Source organism: Morone saxatilis, unplaced genomic scaffold (assembly GCF_004916995.1).
Source record: "Morone saxatilis isolate NCDOM2014 unplaced genomic scaffold, NCSU_SB_2.0 Contig18, whole genome shotgun sequence".
In the NCBI taxonomy this organism is placed as follows: domain Eukaryota; kingdom Metazoa; phylum Chordata; class Actinopteri; family Moronidae; genus Morone; species Morone saxatilis.
The window spans coordinates 28,183,980-28,199,784 of record NW_023339740.1 but is presented as its reverse complement, the minus strand read 5'-3'; the positions used below and the strand labels follow the sequence as shown (position 1 = coordinate 28,199,784).

At 39.7% G+C, this 15,805-nt stretch overlaps 1 protein-coding gene across 1 annotated transcript in view; it reads left to right on the top strand.

The window, feature by feature from the left end:
• si:dkey-49n23.1 (semaphorin-3D) overlaps nucleotides 1-15,805 on the top strand; it is an 88,551-nt gene that overhangs the window by 58,798 nt on the left and 13,948 nt on the right. The window contains exons 3-12 of the mRNA XM_035661832.1: nucleotides 6,029-6,183; nucleotides 6,337-6,399; nucleotides 7,029-7,148; nucleotides 7,627-7,717; nucleotides 10,605-10,733; nucleotides 10,820-10,962; nucleotides 11,534-11,648; nucleotides 12,107-12,176; nucleotides 13,191-13,335; nucleotides 15,027-15,249. Coding sequence (XP_035517725.1) covers nucleotides 6,029-6,183; nucleotides 6,337-6,399; nucleotides 7,029-7,148; nucleotides 7,627-7,717; nucleotides 10,605-10,733; nucleotides 10,820-10,962; nucleotides 11,534-11,648; nucleotides 12,107-12,176; nucleotides 13,191-13,335; nucleotides 15,027-15,249 — 1,254 coding nt within the window. The remainder of the gene's footprint in view (nucleotides 1-6,028; nucleotides 6,184-6,336; nucleotides 6,400-7,028; nucleotides 7,149-7,626; nucleotides 7,718-10,604; nucleotides 10,734-10,819; nucleotides 10,963-11,533; nucleotides 11,649-12,106; nucleotides 12,177-13,190; nucleotides 13,336-15,026; nucleotides 15,250-15,805) is intronic.

Sequence of the window (15,805 nt, the reverse complement as noted above, 5' to 3'; positions counted from 1 at the left end):
CACACACTCACACACACACACCCAAACGCACACACACACACACTTACATACGTGTGCTGTACAGGTGTCCAGCACACACCCAGTGAATTTGTTCTGCCTGAAGTCTTTAACAAATGTTTGCCATTAAGTGCTCGCTCTTACACAGCCACCACATGACCACCACACACACACACACACACACCAACACACAGACATTCACGCCTTTGTTTAGCATCAGCACTCTGAGAAGGCTGGTGGAAATGATCCTGTTGATTAGACTGTAATAAGATGCGACTGAGTCAATCAGCAGCGAGTCAGATCGGTTAGCATGTCACAGATCATAAACTCTGAATATAAATGGAAAAAAAAAATCTATGTGGTCTCTTCTCTTGATGAAGATGAAATGATGAATGAATTACAATAAAATCAAATGTGGAGTAAAAGCAAAAGACATTGAATCCAAGATGATATTTCACAGATATTCTCATGTGAAAAAGTTACATCCTCAGCTGTGACATCACTAATCAACTGTTATACTCTGATTACCGACATTAGTGCAGTTATTTGATTACAGTTAGTTCGTTCAGCACTGTAACTCTGCAGTTCAAGTATAAAACACATTGATAAATTGCTTTAACTGTTATAAACTAATTGGGAAAAGACATAAGTCTATTCATGAACGTCCACACGCTCACAGTCCGCTCTGAAGGATCTTGTCCGGTTTTAATCACCTCCTTCATTACAGCCACTCACACTCAACACTTCCAATCAATCACACACACATATATACAGTATATATAACGGACTACACACGCTTACACACTTACACTCACTTATGGAGATGTTTACGTTTATGACTGTAAAAATACAGCATGAAAATGTGCAGCCGACGCCTGTTTGGCTCTGTGACAACAAATATGACGAGGGCAGAAGGAATTTACAGCCAGTTGCTCGTGAAAACAACGGCTGCAGTAATGTCACACACAAACATATTGTACCCTCGTGAAAGATATTTTTTAAATTAAGAAAGCGATTTTGTTCACACACTAAGTTATTACCTTATTCATCTGTTCTCTGTCTCTCATGGTCAGAAGACACAGCTGGAATCTCTGCTGCAACTGCATGTTGATTGATGTGCCCCTCTAGATGGTGGATTCATGTGCATTTTATCTGAGTGACCTTTGAAATCTTTCTAATTGGACATCCCTGTACTGTTATAATATAAAATGACAGTAATAAGTTAGTGAAAGTAGTGAAAAATGTCCAAAGAGAGTCAGTTTATTGTCACAACCTTCTGAACCTTCGCCAGGATCTCCTGCGTTCTTCAGACGCACCAAAAACGCCAATGACTTCTCTCTTCGTCTTCAAGTTTTCTTTTTGGTGGCCACATCTTTAATAACATTCATAATACATTTTATTTGAACTCAAAGACACTTCACATAGGTTACAATACGTAGGTTAAAAAGGAATTAGAAACAACAAACACACACACACACACACACACAAACAAATAACATACATATACAGTATAGCTCTACAACACACAACTAATAGCATGTAGAAATGGGACAATATACAATGTTATGAATTTCAAATGCATTCCATAATTTTGGACACTGCAGGTGCAGCATATCTGAGCACGCGTGGAGAATTATTTGTGACTCTGGCAACCGTTTTTGTTTTGTTTTGTGTGTTTAAACTCATTCTGAACATAAAAATAGAAAATAAACGACAGCAGGAAAAAGGAAAGTGTGTCTAACAGGCATTGGGAATAATTTGGAGGATTAACAACATTTCCACTGGGACTTTAGGGATATAAACTGGTTCTCAATGTGTGGATGGTCTAACAGTTGCTGCTCTAGAAAGACACCTTTAATGTGTTTTTATATTCTTTACCGGTAAAAATGTACATTTCTGTCAGAGTTAACTGGGTGGCCGGTGGATAAGAAGACTCACTGACTCACTGACCTGTAATCACATCCTCTTTCACTGCTGACCCCTCAACCTAACTAATCCTCCTGACCTCACTGACACACACACACAACTGAGAGCTGTACCTGAATCAAGATGTGAAGAGGTCGTGACCTCATGCCATTGACCAATCAGTGGAAATCCAGATCACATTGACCAATCAGAAGTAATCAACATCAGCTCTCCGGGCCTTGATTGAAAGGAAAAGGAACATTTAGACATTTAGCTGAATTGCATCCAGACTGAGTGAAGCTTTAACTAATCAAATAATCATCATGCTGCTGAAACAGTGAAAGTATTCAGACTGCACTCATGCTTTAATGCATTTTGTCTTTATCTTCAAATACTTAACTCCCCTTTATCAGAATTGATTCTGGTGTGGAAAGTCCAGTGTTTCTACACATTCTTAATGTATTCTAGAGGACTGCTGACTTAAAAAATGTGGGGGGCTGTGCAGGTTATCAGGAAAACTAATGGAAAACTTCATCCAAAAAATGACAAATTTGAGTACACAATGGTTCTGTGTGACGTAAAGCGTTTGGTTTCCTCTCCTCTTCAGTATTTCATGCCATATTTTCCACCGCGTCCCCCTCAGGGAGAGTGCTTTGAGATATCTCCTGCTAAGTTTGCTTTCATCATGTGCTCCATTTCCCATCGTTGGTGCACTTGATGGATGGGATCTATAGGACTCAGTGAGGCAGAGCCAAGTGCAGCAGGTCCATAAAATGAAATCCTGCTTACTTTTATTGTCTCCAGCTCCATCCCGCTCCGGGCTCAGACTAATACAGCACAGATATCTGTGCCGGATCCAGAATCTGTTTGTTTCTCACAGTATGTCACTCAGTTTCCAGTATATAGGATTTTTTAGGCTTTGTTTATGTGGAGGCAGATATTCAGAGACTTTTTAAAAAGATTTATTATTTTAAAACAAATAATGTTCAAAATGAAAGTTGATTGAGGTTCTGACTAAGGCTTACTCAACTGGTATTGGACCACATAGCAAAAAGAGGTGGGATTGTTGTTCTCCACAGTCATATGCTGTAGAGATCTTTAAGAGTAGAAAATGTTGGACCTGATCTGAAATGGACTACCTATCCGAACCCGGCGTGCATACATTATTTTCAAGAAAGAGTCCCGATCCAAAGCTCAGTCCGATCTGAGCTAGAATGTGGTCGACCTGATAAAGAACACCAGTTATAGCTGTTAACAAGCAGCCACAGAGGAAAAGAGAAGCAATATAATAATAATGTCCTCAGAGTGAATGTAAAGTCAGAGAGGCGGATTCCTAAAATAATCTAACTAATTATAGAAATAAATCAGATTAACACCAGATAAACTCTTTAAGGGTAAAGTTCTTTGAGGAAAACTTTTACTAAGATGAATAGATGAAGAGTTTCTGAATGAACCTAAGGCTGTAACATATGATTAAGGGAGGGTTGATCCTTCATATTCTCTGGAATAATCACCTTCCTGTGATCCTTTGAATGTTCCAGACTTAGAACACAGACTTCAGTGTTGTAGGCGTTTCCTGGAAACTGTTCTTTGGTGGATGAGAAGTGATTTTATTCTGAGCTTTTTTTAGAAAAAAGCCTGAGCAGTGATAATGATCAGCAGTTAACAGACAAAAGAAAAGAGTGCCAACAGTCAAAAGTCATCAACACAGAATACAAACAGAGCAGCACCAAAACTTAAAACAATACAAGGATCCTGAGAATTATCATCCGTTAAATGTAAATTGAAACTGCTGCACAGCAACCACAGAAATGTTAATGTTAAGCAGTCTGAGCCGTGTGTGTGTGTGTGTGTGTGTGTGTGTGTGAGAAATGAGCTGTGAAGATCTCATAATTGCACCACGAACAGATGTGGCAGGCGATCGGCGATCTGCGTTTGATCGGATTTCAGAGGAAGGAGAGCTGTAGGATTAACCCAGACTCTGTGTTGTGTGTAGTCGTGTTCTGTAGGCCGCAATGTACAGCAGAGACATTTGGAACAGTTTACAGATCAACCTTTTGTATAATAATCAGCAGAAAGAAACATTTGCACACAAGGAAACACACTGATCCATGAGCTGAACATGAACAATGAGACTTTCCTTGTTAGACTGAAGAATCACTTTGACTCATGGCTCCATTTATTATTTTGAATGGGTGTGTGATTAAAGGGTGTACAGATAAACCTGACTATGTTTGTTTCTCTTCTGTATTTTGCTGTTAACAAGCAGAATGATGATGAAAGCTGTGATTCATTTCTTTTTAAATGTGTTTTGCTGGTGCTGAGTCTTGACAAATGTGCCGTGCTGCATTCAAAGCCACGGCTCGCCGTCTTTGGAGCCACCAGGGCACACAGAAAGCAGTGTCTCTGCACTCGTCGATTCACAGTGTGGGGTCCACTTGTCACCACAGTCTTGCAGAGTTTTCATGGTTAATTTCCTTCACTCGCTCAGGTGATTATTTGCAGCACAGGTCAACTCAGCTGACTTACAGGGCTGTTACAGCGGCAGAGAACTCAGAGAATTTCAAGGTTAATTAGTTGCTTTTACTCAAGTTCACAGCTGGAGTTTGTGGATTTACCCACAGTTGACCCAAATTCACCAAATGTATTGCAGGTGGAGGAATTAGAAGAACTTTTGCATAATGTAGAAGAAACTCATAAAGCTGCACTCAAAAGTGTTTTATTTTTTAAGATTAATCTGCATATTCAGTTTATTATCACATAAAACAAAGAACAGCAACAAATATTGACATTTGAGAAGTTGTTACCAGAGATTATTCTGTATTTGTGTTCCAAAAATGACTATTATTAGAGTTATGTTGTTGTTGTTGTCCATCAATTAACAAGCTAATCATTTTAGCTCTTAAATAACCTCAAGTGAGGAGAAAGCAGCCAAGAAAAAAAGTTTAATTTAAAAAAATAAAACACTAAGAAAATATAAAACATCATTACTGCAGAAGTCTTTTGCCATAAAACAAAGTTTTGGACTCCATTATTGTGATTATTATTATTACAGGACTATACGTCTTTTCAGTTGAGATAAAGTGCGTATTGGAGTGAAACCCAGTCATTAGCCTGCCTCGCTCCAGTTATCATTTACAGCTCGGGGAGTGCAGGCTGACAGCGCTGCAGAATAAACAGAGTGGTGGTCGAGCAGCAGGGCTGTGGCAGAATTTCAAGGTTCATTTGCTCTGCTTGTTCAGGTCGTTTTCTGCCTGCTTTAGCACCGACTCCCCAGAGAGAGAGGGCTCTGCGGCCTGACTCATGAACTGCTGCTGGTGTGTGTGTGTGTGTGTATGTGTGTGTGTGTGTTTGCAGTGGGGGAGGAATCATTCAAATCATTCACTTAAAGGTCCAGTGTGTTACCTTTAGTAGGATCAATTGGGAGATATGAGATATAATATTCATAGGTATGTTTTCATGTATAATCACCTGAAAATAAGACTCATTACCTTAGAATGAGACATTTTTATCCACAGAGGGAGCAGGTCCTCTTCTACAGAGGCCACCATGTTTCTACAGTAGCCCAGAAGAGACAAACCAAAAACTTAGTGGTCACCGTAGTTTCTCCTGTACACACTTGGAAGGGGAGTTATATTGACTTGGTTGCAACTTAACTGCTAGATGCTACTAAATCCTACACATTGGACCTTAAAGTGTGCTATTTTTTACTTAATTACAAGTAAAAGTTCTGCATTCAAATAATGTCGAAAGGTACGGTACTCATAATGGACATTGGCTCCTGCAATATTACTGGATCGTTATTATGGATATATTAATATGAGAGTGGTACTTTAATGTTGTAGTTGGTTGAGGTGGATTTAATTTTAACTACATTACATACAGCTGTAGTTTAATGTATAATAATGCTTTATATTTTATAAATTGATGTATGTTTTGTGTGTAAAAAATCTTCAAAGAAACAAATGTAGTGGAGCAGAAGTATAAAGTAAAATAAAAAGAATGAGTACCTCCAAATTTGACTAAATTACAGTCCTTGAGTAAATGTACGTCCTTCCATCGGTGGATGTTTGAGAGCGGTAGAGTAAAATCGATGAAACTGAAATGTTTCTTCTCTCTCTGTCAGATCTGAGGAATGGTTCGGCTGTGTTCTGGGAGGCCGGCGTCAGCGGTGGATACCAGGCCCTGCTGTTGGACGAGGATCAAGGATGGCTGTTGGTCGGAGGGAAAGACCACATTTACCTGCTGAGGCCCGACAGCTTGGATCTGCCCACACGTACAGTGAGTCATTAAACGCACCAAGCTCCAGTCTTTAATGCATCTCAACTCAACCTTCCAAAATATAAAACAATCCGTCTGACTGCCTGGAGGTTTGATAAAGAGATTTTAATTTAGAGTGTAATGGATATTTGTGTGTTTTATCTTCTCAATCAGGTCTACTGGCCAGCTGCCAGAGAACATGTGGAGCACTGCAGGCAGGCAGGGAAAAGTTTGGAGGTAAGTTTCTTTAAATCAGAATAAAATAAGCAAAATATCAGACAATAAACATCTTTTTCTGTGTTGCTGTGTGTTCACAGCAGCTTAGCACAAAGACTGGAAACTCTGTCCAAAGCTAACAAAATCCACCTACCAGCATCTCTAAAGTTCACTAAACACAACAAGTCTCTGAGTTTTAATGTCAACCTCTGTAGTCTCATTTAGTCACGTGTTAGAAACCGCCTTTTTAAAGACATGCTGCTTTTAAAGACACGTAAAAGCTTCAAAATTCACATGTGGGGTATTTAAATGAAAAGGTGACTTTGTGGGAACCAGAAGTGCTAAAATGCTAACTCATTTCCAGGTTTAGGACTCATTCTTGCAGCACAGCGTTGTGCAGATTCAACAAACAAGATATAAGGTGTTAATCAGTGAGCTTTGGAGGTTCTGTTTGGTGGATTTTGTCAGTGTTTGATAGCCAGGCTAGCTGTTTCCCCCTGTTTCCAGTCTTTATGCTAAGCTAAGTTAAGCCTCATATTCACTGTACAAACATGAGAATGAATCTTTGTCTCTGCATTGTTATTTCTGTTGTATGATTAATGTGAAGGAACGTGTTCATATACTTTTATTGTGTTTTATGTTCATTTCAGACTGACTGTGCCAACTTTGTGCGGCTGCTGCAGCCTTTCAATAAAACCCATGTTTATGCCTGTGGCACTGGAGCCTTCCATCCACAGTGTACATACCTGCACTTAGGACACAACACAGAGGTAAACTGGAGTTCATATGTCTGTTTATATGCATTCATTAATACCGCAGTCTTCTACAGATAGCTCGCATTTCTGTGTTTTGTTGTTTGTTTGTTTATTATGTTCCAAACAGACAATGTGAAATTTCCAACACAGTTACAGTGAGGTTTCCCAGAGTTATCATAGTTTTTATTTTTGTTTTCAGTTCAGTTTCCTGTCAGTCAGCTTCCACAGTGGGTTCGTGTGTGTGTAGTTTTAGATATTACAATACAGACACACTGACTCATAAACATATTTAAAATCAGGGAATTCCTCTTGGAAGAGCTTCCATTTTGTTCTGACAATCGACAATCACACGAGAAGAAATCCATCAGAAGAAGTGGAGGCAGAGGGTCAGTTTCCTCTTTGAACTTCTGTTTATCATTCTGTGTTTGTGTGTGGTCTCTCTCTCTCTTTCTCTCTCTCTCTCTCTCTCTCTTTCTTTTTCTCTCTGCTGTAGGAGCTGTCGTTCACGCTCTCTCATACGATGGAGTCGGGCAGAGGGAAATGTCCCTTCAGTCCCAGGGAGCCGTTCACTGCCAGACTGACTGGTAGGTCTCTTCCAGTGCACACATAATGTACTGTGTGTCCACCCCCCCACACACACACACACAAAGTGGACGTGTTAAATCATTTTCATGTTGCTCTCTAACAGTCGTATTCATATTCTGATGACACTAATGTCCTGCAGCGTACAATCCCTCCACTGTCTCATTCCTGGCTGTCCATCGTCCGTCCAGCTGTGGTGTGTGTGGTCCACCTCACTTATTTCACACGCTGACGTCAGCTGTTGCCCCCGCGTGACATTACGGACATAAAACACATCAACTGCATTTGGGTCCCCTCCCCACACACACACACACACATAAAATCAGCTTTTAGTTGTCGAAATGAGTTCTTCAAGCTGATAGTTGTGTCTGTGCTGGCAGCTGGAGAAAGAGGACTCCAACTGCAGACACGAGGGTCGAAACTGGAGGTTTTTAGACGCCTCAGGAGGGTTTTCTGGGGAGTTGCATTTGTGTGCAAGTTTGAGGTGGTTTTGGGAGGTCTGTCGGTTTGATATAAAAAAACTGAGCAATAAACATCAAGGGACACGTGTTAAATTGATGTGTTGTGTTCTAAAGATCTTCAGACAAACTGTGCTGCACAGTCTAAAGGGACAGAACTGAATAATGAGTCAAGTCATAAGAAATAAAGATAATTATTGGGAGAAGGTTTCCTGTGATGGGTACGCAGCATGGACACATGTTTCCTCTTAAAGAATAAAGAATGAGAATGAGAAAAAGGATTTAGTGGCCTCAGCGGTATAGCTCGCAACTCATTGCAGCCCTGTCTACAGCCAGTATTTGGTTTGTTTGTTCTGGGCTACTGTAGAAACATGGCGGTTCAGCATGGCAGACTTCATGGAAGGCGACCTGCGCCATCTGTAGATAAAAACGGCTCATTCAATGGTAAAAGACACACAATGATTCCTATATTCAGGTGATTACACACTAATGAAAACATAACTATGAATATTATATTCCATCCTAGATCCTCCTAAATGTTACACACTGGACCTTTAAACTTAGGTGTCTATACTGCCAAAGTGACTGTGGACATAAAACAAAAACTAGAGACATTAGTTGATTAATATATTGACACCATTTGTTGGAATCAGCTTCTGAAATGTGAGGATTTGATGTTTTCCTTTTTCATATATGATAGTAAATTAAATATCTTTTAGACTGTTGGTTGTATAAAACAAGCAATCTGAATATGCTGTGGGAAATTATAATGGTAATTTTTCTAACAATTTACTAACATATTGATTAATTAAAGATCCAGACTGAGCTGTATTCAAATGGTTGCTGATTTAAAAAATGCTTCTCCAGGAGGTGGTTGCACAGACAAATAGATATTGTCATAATAATTTACACATTTATTACTGTAATAAATAAGAGACCTAATTGTGATACAACCACCAGTTTGTCCAGTATGGCATCTTATTTTGAAACATTTATATTACAACCAAACCACGTGGCGTTTACAGTATTATCAGTAAGTCATTGTTTTAAACAAGATGTCGAAGCATTACATTAATATTTATAGCTGAGGGTGTTTGCATTGTGTAAATGATTATGTTTAATAATGTCACAACTTCTGAGAATCAAACATGAAGTAAAAATATGACATCATGTAATTACAGTTGTTTAAGATGTTTACAGTCTTTACTCATTGGTATCCGGGTCTCCGGAGCACGATTTAACAACGCTGCTGCTCGTTACACGAGGAATGAATCATAGCTGTGGACAGTGAACATATGTGCTGTAAATGGACGTGTTTAATTCCTCCAGGGGTGATATGTTCTGTTTTATATTGGATTTAAACATAATTAAACAAAGATGTTCATACTTTATGGAAATCAAATCATTCTTTAAAGCACTGGACATTTTACACATAAATGTACAAGTTTAACTTTAATTGAAAATGAACTAAAATCAGAAATGAACTAATATGGGACAATATTTACCTTTGTTGACACCTTTAATGTAAATTGAAATTATTTTATTTTATTTGTGTCAAATATAGAAATTGTCAAAAGTATATTTTTAGTTCTTAAAAACAGCATTACAGTACATTTTTATTCTGGTAAATAAAGCAGAATTTTAATAAATGAGCCCTAAAACCCAATACTACTAATCTGGAAAAACTAAATAACTCACGGTGGTTTAATCTTTTAACAGAACAGGTAACACTGTAGGAAAACTCAGCTCTACACAGACTGCCACAACAAACTCAAATAAATAACATTCATATACATCTACACATGCTTTTCATTTAATTTTTATTGTATTTATTTCTGTGCTTTAACTGCTTCTTTATGATCCTACGACCCCACACCTCTGCTCTGTACCCATCCACAGTTAATCTCTCTGTTTCAGTATTCTACACGTCTGTATCCACCCCCACCTTCCTGTTGTGTTTCATTCAATTGTCTTTTTCTTTTTGCAAATAACAAAAATGCAGCATGAAGTCCCGGGTGGTTTCAGGGATTCCCCCTTATGAGAGGAATTTATCTTCATGGTAGAATTAAATAATTTGTTCATTTTGTTTTGTTGCTCAATGGCAGGGACAGAAGCAAAGAAAGAGAGAGAGAGAGGTGCACACATTTTAATAAATCAGCTTGTAAATATTTACTCAGAACCTTTATGAGGAAAAGAACATTGTGGAGTAATGCCAAAGGGGGGAATAAAACAAACCATTGTGCTCTGAATGTGGCAACAATCTCTGCGTTGGTCAACTAACGAAACCTCTCCCTGCAGGAAGAATGTATTCAGTGTCACATGCCATCATACGGCCTGCAGGCGGTTCAACAGTGGAGAGAAACCAGTTTCATAAAGTGTGTAAACTGTTGTTAATCTGTCTTTCTTTCTTTCTTTCTTTCTCCCTCTGTAGATGGAGAGCTTTATGCAGGAACTTCGGTTGACTTCATGGGAGCCAATGCTGCAATCTTCCGTACGTCTGTTCAGGGCAGCAGTCAGCATTACATCCGGACTGAAGCCTACGATCACAACTGGCTCAATGGTGAGAACTCCAGTCCCTCTTGTATTGATCAGTTTATTATGGTGGAGACCCCGTGACTGACTGACGCTGTCCCGTCTCCCTCTCAGAGCCGGAGTTCGTGGGTTCTTTCTCCATCCCGGACACTCACAGTCCGGACGACGACAAGGTCTACTTCTTCTTCAAGGAGCGTGCGGTGGAGGCCGGACAGTGGGACAAGAGGGTGTACAGCCGCGTGGCTCGAGTCTGCAAGGTAGAAACACACAGACGGATACAAAAGACAGAGCTCAAGAACATATAATAGAGGACAAACCTCTGAATGACAACAGCAGTATGTCCAGGTTGCAGTTCCAGAGGTCCACTGAAGAATTAGATGTGTCAGGAGCTGAGTTGGTGCTGTCAGATCCACTGTTGGATTTAGCCTTTTAATAAGTGTTAATAAGTTTTCCAGCAGTTATTTCAACTCATCTGTCTGTCTGTCTGTCTGTCTGTCTGTCTGTCTCAGCTTCATTCAAAAATGTTTAAATGTCTTTAAAAGTTTGTATCAAAAACAAACTCTCTGCAAAGGTCAAATTCAGCTGCCATGGAGAACCGATTTCTATTGGTTGGGGCCTGTTTATTCTGTTTATGTGGAGCATTTTTATTCTGTTCGAGCTTTTAAACTGATTTTAGTACAGTTCTGGGATCTTCATGTTTGAATCTGTAATGTGGGAGAAAGATCTTTTGTTTGCAAACTCTCCTTTTTGTACTTCCTTTCCTCTCCTCTCCCTTTCTTCTCCTCATCCTCCACCCTGTTTTTATCTTTCATTCTTCCCTCCATCCAGAATGACGTAGGGGGGAAGAGGAGTCTGATCAACCGTTGGACCACCTTCCTCAAAGCCAGGCTGGTCTGTTCTGTCCCCGGTCCGTCTGGAGTTGACACGCAGTTCGATGAGCTCGGTAACACTCGTTCCCTCCTTTTCCTTCCTCTCTGCCTTCACCAGTCTCATCTGCTATGTAATAGACCTTTTGATATCATGTCCCTGCTGTCCTCCCTTCTTTTTTTCTTACTTCATCTTCCTCTTTCCTTAACTTGACAAGCAAGAAGTGTCCCCTCCTTTCCTTCCCTCTTCTCTCCTCCCTTGTCTTTTCTCTCACTGCTTTTGAAAAGATGCCAATCAACAGAGCTATGAACTGTGCTTGAGTAATTCTTGGAGCTCATTTGGCAATTTACCGTTTTATCAAATTAGACAGATCAGTTCACAAAAATATAGAATGAACAGTACAAACACTTCTGTACATCTGACATCTGAGGTTGGTGACATCCTCAGCATGAGGGACACATTAATGACATTTCATTGAAAGTAAGACTTTGATTCATAATGTTGAATTTTAAAGTTGTCACTATGTTTTTCCAGAGGACATCTTTGTTCTGGAGACCAAGGACCCTCAAAACCCGACCATCTACGGAGTCTTCAGTACATCCAGGTGAGAATACATTCAGTCACACTGTATGTATTTTTGCAGAGACCACTTTGAAAGATCGTTTCATAAAACTGGGCTGTCTCTGCAGTAGAAAGATTTCAAATATTTTTTGAGAGTAAAAGGGTTTGTGGTATTCTCTTTTGCTCAAAATCTAGACATTTTCTGGTACTGCAGATAAACAGTTAACTAAAATGTATTTAAGAAAACATTTTAGGTGAGAAATATGCAACACAGTAACAGAATCTTGATTCAGATTTAATCAGTTCTGCCTGGTTTGAGTTTCTTAATCCACCGCCATGGTTCAGAGGCCAGGCACGTTAAAATGCAGAAGTACAATCTGTCATATCTGTAGGCAAATGAGCGGGGACCTTTGGGTGCAGGCACATTGCAATGGTACAATGCTGGTTGAAAATCTGCAAAGTTTCCCTTTAAACAAATAAATCAACACAAAGTGCAGTGTAACGTGCATGTAAAGACGTGTAAATCTCCCTCCAGTATGATCTGTATCTAAAAAAGATAAATCTGAAGTTTTTGTGACTTTCCTAAAATCTCACTGTGTAAAGTTTCACAATGGAAGGAAACGTTAGACAGAACATCAGAGCACTGGGAGGATCTCCTCCTCTGTTACGTGCACACTCACAGCCGGCCACGTGCATGCCCAGCGGGACGGAGGGTCGGAGGTCAGGTGTGGGTGGGTGTTGAGGTCAAAGGTGAAGAGGCCCAGCTGGTTCTGTTATTGTAACCCTGATGTAATAAAGCACTCCTGACTCTTTCTCTCTCCTCTCCTCCCATCCCTCCTTCCTTTCTTCCTTCCTTCACTCCTTTTTTATCTTTGCTGTGTTGTTTCTATCATGTCCTCCTTCTTTCTGTCCTCTCCGACCTTTCTTTTCTTCCTTCTCTCTTCTCCTTCACTCTCATTGCTTTGCTTTTGATCTATCTTCAACCCCTCTCTATCTTTTCCTCCTCTACCTTTCTACCACAAACCAACACCTCCTCCTCCTCCTCTCTCTCCTGCAGCTCTATATTTCGGGGTTCAGCAGTGTGCGTGTTCTCGATGGCGTCGATCCGTGCTGCTTTCAACGGGCCGTTTGCTCATAAAGAAGGTCCCGACTATCGCTGGGTGGAGTACAAGGGCCGCATCCCATACCCGAGACCTGGCACTGTGAGTACACACCAACGTATTCTCACAAACACAACCTACAAACATTTTGTCTTTCTGCAACTGCAACAGTTTGGTTTTGACTGTGTTTGATGTTGAAGATGGTTTAAAGACCTAACTCTGAGAACACACACACATAGAGGTGCAGCCTACAGTGTGAGTTTCAGTGCAAGAAAGAACAAAAACACGCCTTCACCTTAATAAAGCACAGAATAAAGTTTCAGTACAACCAAATTAAAAATAAATAAAATAAATTCACTTTCTTCTGGTGGTATTTAGTCCTTCAGACACTTTTGTGCTCAGGTTTTGAGATATGTATCTCCTTTAAGGCCAGGCCACTACAGGTGAACATTTGAACTAATAGATAGATAGAAACATCCCCAGTTGATTACTTACATTATAATACAAATTTGTTGGTTTAAATATGCAAATTATGTATTACGTATTTAAAGATTTTTACTATAAAATTCACCACGGGTGAATAGGGTCAAATTGTAACGAAATGTTTGGAGGTTTTGTTTAAATATGCAAATGAGGCGTTATCTGATGCAAACAGACATAGTGTAGTAAAATAAATACCGAAATGTGTGTTTTAGGCATTTTCTTTCCATTGGTCTGGAAAAAGAAGACAAAGTTATGGAAGCATAACAGCTCAAAAGCTCAAAATTGACCAAAAGATGAAAAAAAGGGGGTTTTCAGATGTATTTTTTATTGCTTATAGCATCACAAACCAAATTCCATTCACCTTCATTGTATTATATAGGCATATGTAAGATTACGGCAGAAATGAAAGAGTCAGATATCTCCAAACCAGATGCAGATGAAACGTGTAAGGTGTTGGTCACTTGCTTATTAAAGTTCACAGCCCGTAATTCTTTGTAAATATGGTGCCGACAGGATGGTATTTATGTTTGTGTGAGTCCTGCGAGATCCGACTCCAAACACACATCTAATGAAAACAAGCTGACGGAGCTGTGAGAGGGTTAAACTCTGCTGATTTAACACCTCAGCACTGAACTCCTCTGGGAAGGCTCAACCTGTCAGGAGAGTCGAGGTTTTAGTGTTTGACTGTGTCAGGTGTTATTTCATTCTCCCTGCTGGGGAATTCAGGTTCTGTATCATGTGGTTGATTGCAGAAGAGGTCAGCCACGTCAGTGTGTGTGTGTGTGTGTGTGTGTGTGAATGTGTGTGTGTGGAAGGGGGAATGAAACAGTCACAGAGATGCTGTGGTCACAACCTCTGCACAGACACACACACACACACACCAAAATATTCAAATAATTTCATTTCATTTTTGTAATTCATTCTTTCTTCGTTCATCCATCAGTGCATTTTACTTTACTTTATATCGGCTCTTCATCATATATGTCTCCTATATCTTTTATCTTTCCATCTTTCTCTAGTTTTCATTGCTTCAAGTGAAACATATGACCTTCTCTACAAATTAGCTTCTGAAAGTCATTGTTCTAGGGCAACTTTCATTAGGTTACTAGGTAACAAGATGCTTATAAACAATAATAAGTGTTAATAAGTCTTTATAATAGCATCATAAACACATGTATTGTTAGATTATAAGACATTAATAGGCACTTGTTAACAGTTTATAGACTGTTAATAAAAGCCTTATGAGTCAACGTTCAACCACACTTACTGACCTTTTTACTCATAATATTCCTTCTTGAATTGTCCCCCAGTGTCCCAGTGAGACCTACGACGCTCTCCACAAGTCCACCAAGGACTTCCCGGACGAGGTGGTGAGCTTCATGCGGCAGCACCAGCTGATGTGGGAGCCCATCCTGCCTCTGGGCGGCAGACCCATCTTGACCCGGGTCAACGCGGCCTACATGTTAAAGAGGGTCGTAGTGGACAGGGTGGACGCCGAGGACGGACCTTACGATGTCCTACACCTGGGCACAGGTGAGGAGGCGGAGGAGCAGGGAGGGAGGGGATTGGGAGTTGAGAGAGTGAGAGGAGGTGATGAGAGGGAGACGTTAGAAGAGAAGAAAAAGTAGAAAAACTAATTTCTGAAGAAATGTAAGTGTGCTTGCTTACAGAGAAACTTGCAAGTAAAAGTTAAAATGTTTCAAAATATTAATTGTTCAAAAGCAAAAGTGGTTGAATTGTCCTTGAAGCGTAACAGATGTCAGTGGAACTGTTGACAATAAAACAAACGCCAGCAATAGTTAAAGTGTGCACACTGTAAATAATTGAAGTGTCAGTTAGTGTAAGCAGAGAAAACAGTTGAAATGTCTGTCAGAGTAGTTGAACTAAAAGCTAAAATTTGGAGGTGTAAACAGGATGTCTTAAAATGTTAATTGTTGAAAGCAGTTCCAGCACTAAAATCATTTAAAGAAAAGAAGGTTGAGATGTTTTAAAATGTAAATTCTTTGCATATAAAATATTGTTGGATGAGTTGCAGTTTAAGTTGCAACACTGAAAGTTGAATTTTAAAATTTCAGTATGGTAATAGTTT